The 9,538-nt window shown below is 34.8% G+C and overlaps 1 protein-coding gene across 1 annotated transcript in view; it reads left to right on the top strand.

The window, feature by feature from the left end:
- Positions 1–9,283, top strand: part of LOC107754013 (opsin-VA) — a 17,476-nt gene extending 8,193 nt beyond the window's left edge. The window contains exons 3-5 of the mRNA XM_016570314.1: positions 1,914–2,031; positions 2,276–2,515; positions 8,736–9,283. Coding sequence (XP_016425800.1) covers positions 1,914–2,031; positions 2,276–2,515; positions 8,736–8,975 — 598 coding nt within the window. The 3' untranslated portion in view covers positions 8,976–9,283. The remainder of the gene's footprint in view (positions 1–1,913; positions 2,032–2,275; positions 2,516–8,735) is intronic.
- The last annotated feature ends 255 nt before the right edge of the window (positions 9,284–9,538 follow it).

The raw sequence follows: 9,538 nt of genomic DNA, 5'->3' as shown, positions 1-9,538 counted from the left end.
TTATATCTCATAATTCAGAGTTTATATCTTATAATTTAGTTTATATCTCATAATTCAGAGTTTATCTCATAATTCAGAGCTTATATCTCATAATTCAGAGTTTATATCTTATAATTTAGTTTATATCTCATAATTCAGAGTTTATATCTCATAATTCAGTTTATATCTCACGATTCTGCATTTATATCTTACAATTCTGAGTTTATATCTCATAATTCAGTTTATATATCACGATTCTGCGTTTATATCTGACAATTCTAAGTTTATATACCACAGTTTTTGTGAGAAACTGTCCAAATTGTGAGCTAAAAAGATGCAAAAAAGATTTTTTCCTTTTTGTCTGGGCATAAAGGAGCTTCTTTAGTGAGCCTGACAGGCTAGAGACTGAGAAGCAGTTGATAGTATGAAAAAGGAGCAGGTTTATTCATAGCAGTTTACACATTAGGCTGCATGTGATGTGTTTACTCTTATTTGACATGCCAAAACACATTGTACAACAATAAAGAATTGCACGATCATGAGAAAGCTTAAATTACTGGCACATCAGGGCATCATTTCAGTGTTATTAATATAAACACCTGACTAAACAGACTTCACTTTAGACACAACATCCTTTTAGAGACAAGTCACCTTTATTTGTATAGCACTTTATACAATACAGATTGTCAAAGCATATACTGTATATATATATATATATATATATATATTTAGTCATTTACATATTTATTATGCAAGTTGATATTCTGATCATTTATTTTTCCAGGCACATTTTACCAATTCCATAGTCTTAATAACTACTATTCATTTAGTATTTAATCATTTATAAATGACATATAATTGTTCATGAAGGCTTATATTCCGGTGTGCATAATTATTAAGCAGGTTTTCTTTTACAGTTAAAATGAGCCAAAAAAGAGATTTAACTCATGCAATACTAGAAATCACAAAGTTAAGGCATGACCATTGGACAGCGAAATGCTCGTTGGGTCAGCGGGGTCAGACAAAAACAGGTGGAGACAAAATAATTCAGAATTGAGGTGAAGAATTAGGCGTGAAACCATCAGGAACCCTTGAGTCTCCAAGACGAACTGTTCAGGATAGGAGATGGACTGAACTAACTCCCAAAACTTACTGCCAGATTCTGGAAGATAAATTCTTCAAACAGTGCACAAGAGGATGTTGTGCTGGTCTGTCTATAGAGCCTATAAAAAATTCAGTCTTCATGTATTTTAATACACTTCAGCATATGATTCTTACTCATTTTTTTAGAGTTATTTACCTAACCTAAGTCCCTGAGAACCTGACACCTGGCACTTCTGGAGACTCCAGGAAGGCTGCAGTTCTGGAGACTAAAGGGTTCCTGATGGATTCACACCTAATTATAATTCTTAATTATTTTGCAGTTAATGTGTCTTTTCTTCTCCACCTGTTTTTGTCTGACCCTGCTGACCCAATGAGCATGTCTCTGTCCAGTGATCATGCCTTAACTTTGTTATTAAGATTGATGTGGTTTGGGATTGGTGAAATGTGCTTGAAAAAAAAAAATATGATCAGAATATCAACTTGCATTATAATTATGCACATACTGTGTATATATATATATATATAGTCACATTAAAACTACAACATTTTCTCTTATATGCCAGGTTCTGGACCATAAAAAATATACAAAAAAAAAAACAAAGAAAGAAAGAAAAATTATATATACACACACCCATACACACACACATATAGTGCATGCATAATTATAATGCTATAATTATATATTTTTCCCCAAGCACATTTTGCAAAGATCTGATGAGAGAAAGCTTTCTTACTTCTTTATATATATATATAATTTTTTTTTTCTTTGGAAAGGTAAGAAAGCTTTCTCTCATCGGATCTTTGCACTCATTAATTTTGTCCCTCTGCAGGTATTCGGGAAACTTCCAGGATCACACCTTCATCATCACGTTCTTCACCACCTGCTTCATCCTTCCGCTGGGTGTGATCATCGTCTGCTACTGCAAACTGCTCCGGAAGCTCAGAAAGGTCAGTCGCTCCACAACACCTGGAGTCCAGCGGCTCATTAGACCAGCGATTCACTGAATTCTAATGATCTCCATGTGCTTTCTGATGACATTACAACTGCAAACTGACCTCTGATCACAGACAAACCATAAAAATGATCTAAAGTTACCATGTGTGACAAACCTGATTTCCAGTAGACTGCCATCATCAAATCTAGCCATGATAACAATTATTTTGTCAGCACACATTATGTGTGTGTTTGCAGGTGTCTAACACGCACGGCAGGCTGGGTAATGCCAGGAAGCCGGAGCGTCAGGTGACTCGTATGGTGGTTGTGATGATCGTGGCCTTCATGGTGGCCTGGACTCCGTATGCTGCGTTCTCCATCGTGGTCACGGCCCATCCCAGCATTCACCTGGACCCGCGGCTGGCAGCCATTCCGGCGTTCTTCTCCAAAACCACGGCGGTTTACAACCCCATCATCTACGTGTTCATGAACAAACAGGTGACGTTTGCATTCATGCATTTGGCAGATGCTTTCATCCAAAGTGACTTACAATGCATGCAGTTCATGCATTGCCCTGGGATCAGACCCATGATGTATTATATTTGATGCACACATTTCTAAAGCTCTAAATGATCTCCTGCATGTCTTCTGTCGTCTGATTGATCGTTTAGAGTGTTTTATCCAGTCAAAGCTCTTTTAGTGTAATTGTACAAATGCTTCTCGACGATTTTGATCAAGTAAGCGTCAGAATAACTGCGCTTCAGCTGGAGCTTCTCGTGTCAGATCTTGACTGGTTTTTCTCAAGTAAAGGTCAGAATAACTGCAGTAATATCTCCAGATGAACACTTACTGGACTGAAGCAGCTCAGCTTTAGTTGATTCTCCATCAATCATGTTTTAGAGTCTCAAATCTGATCCTCAGGATCTTTTGAGGAGCGTTTGTTTCCAGAAGCTTTACTTTCACTGTTCCTCAGCGGAGGAATGATCTTCACAAGCCTCCAGAACATCTCACATCTTCTGAGGAGCCTTTATTTCTTCAACTCTCAATCACTGCATTATATGTTTGGATCATTTCAATCTCATCTCACTGAGACAGATTACTGCAGATATAGAGCGACCGCTGATATTTATAGCATTTTATGTCAGTGTCTGCTCTACTGTTATAAAGATCTCACTGATTTACATTACAAGCAGCAGAATTTTATCATGTAAATATCAGCATCTGCACCACTTTCATATTTTTGCTCAGTTTGAGTCTCTGAATAAAATCGAGCTGTTTTTCCTCCATATTCTCGCTTTATCAGACTATACGAGCCTGACGGATAAAATATAATGCTTAAAAAAAATCAAATGTATTTTTGTTTATTTTAAATGTTTTTTTTTAAAGGTTCAATAAACTCCATTAAAATAAATTCAGATTTTTCTGACTATTATTTCATATGTCAGGCTATAATATTACCCATTATGCATTTGACCAAAAATTAATCAGGTGACAAATTTAGGTTATAAAAACATTGTGGGAACATTCGTTTTTAATGTTTCTAAAACGTCCAGTTTTCTTGTCACATTTGTAACATTATTTAAAGGTTACAAAAACTTTCTTAGAATCTTCATGACATGTATTCAATCTCTCTAAATCTCGAGAAGGACTATTTGTTAGTTATTCGAATTAAAGGAGAAGGAAACTTGTCATCATTTACTCTCAAAATAGCATATGCTGGTGCTCCATCTTCATCATCATACGATATTAGATCCTCAGAAGAATGCAGAGCGACAGCGTTACATAAACTCACTCTTTGATTGGTGTTGTTAGTCGTCAGCTTCATCTTTAATAATAAATGGATCATTAATAAATGAGCAGTAAAATGCAGCGTGAAGCGAGCACAGGATTTTTTTTAAGCCGAAATGATTTGCCCTGATAACACCTGCATCTCTCTGTTATTGTTTTTATTATTAAAGGCTGTATAAATAGAGGCATCATTTAATAAAACAGTTAAACATTATCTTTTGATCAGTAGAAGCTTATAAACATAAACCCAATAGAAATACAACTCTACTTCCTTTGGATGTCAGATGGCGGGGAAAAAAACTTAATTTCAATGACTTTAATGTTGATTACAGTGATATTACATCATTATGAAAAATATAAAGGCACAATTCTGAGAGAAAAAAATCAGAAGTGTAAATAATAAACTCAATCGTGATGGAAAATTGTCAGAATTGCAAGATATAAATTCAGAATTGTGATATATAAACTTGAATTTTTTATTGCAGAAAAAAAGAATATAAACTCAGAATTACGAGGTATAAACACAATTCTGTCAAAAAAAGTAAGAATTGTGAAACGTAAACTGAAAATTGCGAGAAAAAAAGTCTGAATTGTGAGATGAAAAAGTCACAATTAAATTAGTATTTTTTTTATTCAGTGGTGGGGAAAAAAAACTATTGTGAGATCTAAACCCAAAATTAAAAAAAGCTTGAAATGTGAGTTTATAATTCTTGGCGAAAAATGCAAATTGTCCAAATTGTGAGATAAAAAGTGTTTTTATTTTTTTTATTAAAAATGACAGAATTGCGGGTAAACAAAGTCTGAATTACAAGAAACAAGAAAAGTAAAAAAAAAAAAAAATGTTTTATTCAGTGGTAGACTAGGACTTCCATAGTTTCTAGGTTTGAACTGCTGGCATTTCTTATGAATATTCAATATAACATCAACTAATTATAAGATTAGAAAGGCCAAACTCAAACGCAGTTTGCAACTTGCTTTGCTAAATGATTTTGCGGCGATGCTTGTACTTAAATTTTGATCTTAATAATGTTGCATGAAGATCTCGAGGCGTGGCGAGAAAGTTTCCTGCGTCCCAGTTAAAATCCCCTGCTGCTAACACGGGTTACTGTAGCTGAAAGAGCTTGAAGAAATAAGTCCTTATGCAAACCATTTAGGATTGAGGCTGCTTTCCAATACTGTGTTTGAGAAGCGAGCAAGACACTGTTTATGGATTTAGAAAAATCCTAAAGCTGTCATGCTGGGATGATATCGTTTCACCAGAGCTGATGTATCTGACATATACTACTAAAATAAAAAATAAATAAATACCTGTGGTTTGGATCAAACCTGGCGCACTCTAAAGGAGAAGATGCTGAATTATTGAGCAGCTGTGGAGGTTACTGGACGTAAACAGTGTTTGGCAGCGCCGCATCTTTCCGTCTTCCTACTGAGCTGTAGCTGTCAGTTTAGCCACTTCTCTCCATTCAAACGCTGACATCTGGATGCTGTCCACACTCGAACATGAACAGCTCTCCTATTCAGAAATCTGCAAAAATACATGCACAGCAACACGGCATTCTTGTTTGATGGTCATCTCAGACTAAATAATGTTGTCAGTGGTCAGACTGATTTGCTGGAGTTTGTTGCTCTGTCAGTTTGATGCACTTCTTCAATGGGTTAAAAAAGAAAATAGGTGAAAAATAAAAACTGAGATATTTTTTAGGAATGCAATAATACACTGAAACAAAATATTTTTCAAAGTTGTAAATAAAACAAAGCAACTAAAGTGGGTTTTACAAGAAAATACTAAGTCAGTTTTATATTGTAGTTTTAAAATATATTATAGTTTCTTACTTTAATTTAGATTAAAAGTAAAACTGAAAAAAAAATATATGTATAAACAAAAATACTAAAAATAAAATTTAATAAAAATAAAAATAAAAATATTAATAAAAAGTATAATCATACTTCAATAATATAACAAAAAAAAAACACAAAAGTTGTATACACACATATACATATACGTATATAAACAAAAATACTAAAAATGACAAACACAACAAAATTACTAAAACTTTAAATAAAATTAAAATGCAAAATATGAATTAAAAATACTAAAATAACACAAAAACAGCTATAATTGTAGTGCTGATCACAGTTTGTACTTGTAAATTAGACTGAAAAGCAATGAGTAATACAATTTGTAGAATTAGTGCATTGGTGTTTTACTAATTACAGCTGGGCATATTAATACACTGTATTTTTTTTTACTTGTAAATAACCCCATTACTATTTAAGCACGTTTTACAATAGAATACTATTTCAGTCTTTTTACTTCAAAATTCTAATGTTTATTTCAGTGTGTTAATTGCTGTTTCTTTGTACTTATTTGTGAACTTTACAATTAGTTTCCGAGTCTGTTTCAAAGCAAGTTACCAGGCGTAGGAGTTACTTTGAAACTATTTTGACTTTGAAAATTCTGGTAAATATCACAAATAATCACAAAGAAATGGCAAGTAACGCACTGAATTGAACAGAGAATTTTTGAAGTAGAAAAACTATGTGACTTAACTATAATAACTCTGGTGTTATTTTTAGTGAATTGCATGATAAAAGTGATTTTAAACCTAAAGCCAAGATATGCGTTTGAAAAGCCCTATATTTACAGGATCAGTTCTAAACAAACACATTCTGTAAAGAACTGCAGAGACACAGACGGGCTTTTCAAGTGACTTTAGGACACAGACTAATTAGTGTCTATCGGACTCTGTAGCTTCATGACTGGGGACTAATGAAGAATGAGAAGGACGATGTGAACCGCAGGCTAATGTGGAAACAATTAATGATTACTGTGCAATTATGACCTCGTCAGGATTGACTAATTGTACTTGCATGTTACACAGCCGTCAGCTGCAAAGCGACATATCAACATACTTCAATAATACAAAAAAAAAAAAAGTTGTAAATAAAACAAAGATACTGAAGTGGGTTTTACAAGAAAATACAAATTCAGTTTTATAGTATAATATTCAGTAGTTTTAATATATATTATAGTTTCTTATATACTATATATATATATATATATATACTTTTACGGACGCTGTAGCTTCATGCCTGGGGACTAATGAAGAATGAGAAGGACGATGTGAACCGCAGGCTAATGTGGAAACAATTAATGATTACTGTGCAATTATGACCTCATCAGGATTGACTAATTGTACTTGCATGTTACACAGCCGTCAGCTGCAAAGCGACATATCAACTGATGACTGATTTCACTGCTCGTTTAGTAGCCTGATTGCATCAGTAAAATCCACTTAACTTAACTCTCAGCATTTGGTTATTTATTTAAGGCGAGGGTTTGTTTTTTTCATGCACTGGTTGAATTTGAGATCACGGGCTATTTGTTTATAACTTGTCTTCTTATCTTCAGACGCAATGCAAAGAAAACATCTAAAGCATCTTAAATCTACATTTAAGTGTTTGTTATTTATTGCACTTTATCTATTTGCAACTATGGATTTCAATTCCAATATGTATCTTTAAAGAGTTTTTTCTCCATTTCAGCGGCACTTACAAACACCAAAATTTACAGTTTAATTCCTATCTATATTCTGAAGGTTTTTATAGTTTGTTCATATATCATTTGCCTGGTTTTATTTTTGCACTTTATCTATTTGTGTTTGTAGATTTAAATTCCAATCCATATCTCTAAAGGCCGTTTTCTCAAAATGAGTTTGTTTCTCCACTTCAGCAGCACGTACAAACACCAACATTTACAGTTTTATTCCTTTCTATATTCTGAATGTTTTTTTTAGAGGGGTTTGTTCATAGCATTCGCCTGGTTTATGTAGCATTACAAAAACATTTAATTCCTAAAAACGTTATCTATTTGCAACTGTAGAGTTCAATTCCATTCCATATCTTTAAAACTTTACAGTTTTATTCCTGTCTATATTCTGAAGATTTTTATTGAGGCGTTTGTTCATGTATCATTCACATTGATTTATACAACATTTTATTCCTAAAAACATGGTGAAAATGTATTTTACCCCGGTACCTTAGCAACCGCATAGCAACACCTTAGCAACCACCCAGAGTACCCTAGCAACTGCATAGCAACACCCTAGCAACCACATAACAACACCTTAGCAACCATCCTGAGTACCTTATCAACCGCACAGCGACACCCTAGCAACCACCCAGAATACCCTAGCAGCCGCATATCAACACCCTAGCAACCGACCCGGGTACGTTAGCAACCACATATCAACACCCTAGCAACCACCCCGGGTACCCTAGCAACCACCTTAGGTAACCACCCCAAGTACCCTAGCAACCGCATAGCAACACCCTAGCAACCAATCCGGGTACCTTAGCAACTGCATAGCAACACCTTAGCAACCACACAGAGTACCCTAGCAACACCCTAGCAACCGCATAACAACACCTCAGCAACCACCCCAGGTATCCTAGCAACCGCATAGCAACACCCTAGCAACCGCCCCAGATACCCTTTTTTTATGTCTGATGACAGTATTTTCTGATAAAAAGAGAAATCCAAAATTCCCTCTTGAAAAACCTTTAACTCTATTATGACAACAAAGTCGAACAAAAATGTTGAACCTGGTTTTATGAATGTACTGTGATTAATCAAATAGGCAAAATATGTTTATATCTATTAGTTAAAATTTTACCCTATTCACCTGTGGTGTCTTGCCTCACAATTTGTTGTAATAAACTTTGGGACCAAAAACACATTTCCTTCAGGAAATAACTTGCAACTTAAGCCATGTTGAACCCTAATCTTGAGTTTATTAATTTTTGGTGATGTTCAGTGCAAGGCAAATTCATTTCAAGGATGTTTTCTAGCTCAGAGCAGAGTTGAAGTGTACATCAAAGATCTCTAGAGAATAATCCATTGCATTTGTCTTCCCTGTGATCTCCTCAGTTCAGGAAGTGTCTGGTTCAGCTCTTGAGCTGCAGTGACGTCACCGTCATCGAGGGGAACATCAACCAGACCACCGAGCGCGCAGGCATGACCAACGAGAGCAACACAGGAGAGATGTCCGCCATTGCCGCACGCATCCCCGCGGCTGGAACCATCCCACCTAAAACAGAAGAGCATCCCAATGAACGCAGCTCCTTCACCCAAATTCCCATTCCTGAGAACAAAGTATGTCCGATGTGAAGACACGCCAACATCTCTGTTTGTCACTCGTGTTCTCGGGCTGAATGCTGGTCTAAATGATGTTCATCCAGCATTAAATTCTGCAGCTCGTGCACAACAGACAGACAATGTTAAAATTACAGAAAAACACTGAAACATGCAGTGTTGGGGACGAAACTATAACACTGCTAACTTTCTCTTGAAAAGCAGTTCACTACAAAAACAAAAAGAAGGCTAAGGGGTGATATCTTTTTAAATATATTTTTTGTTTATTTTAAAGCAACAGGTTTGTTTAGCAACAGTTTCACAAATATGCAAAAAGTTTAAACTGATAAATTTGCAATACAATTATTAATTTGCTACAGTTTAAATGGTAACACTTTAATTGAGGCCTTTATGTATAATGCATTATACATTTTCATAAATAACTGTGACCAAAGTTAAATATTTGCTTGCTACATCTGAAATTGGTTGTCATGTGTTTTAATGCATTCTACTTTCTAAACGTGTAACAATGAATAGATAAATATTACAATATAACAGTGGTTACAATTATTCATGATGTGATACAATGCATTATAAGT

This window comes from Sinocyclocheilus rhinocerous, unplaced genomic scaffold (genome assembly GCF_001515625.1).
Source record: "Sinocyclocheilus rhinocerous isolate Xijiao unplaced genomic scaffold, SAMN03320098_v1.1 scaffold1494, whole genome shotgun sequence".
NCBI lineage: Eukaryota > Metazoa > Chordata > Actinopteri > Cypriniformes > Cyprinidae > Sinocyclocheilus > Sinocyclocheilus rhinocerous.
This window is presented reverse-complemented; position numbering and strand designations above follow the sequence as displayed.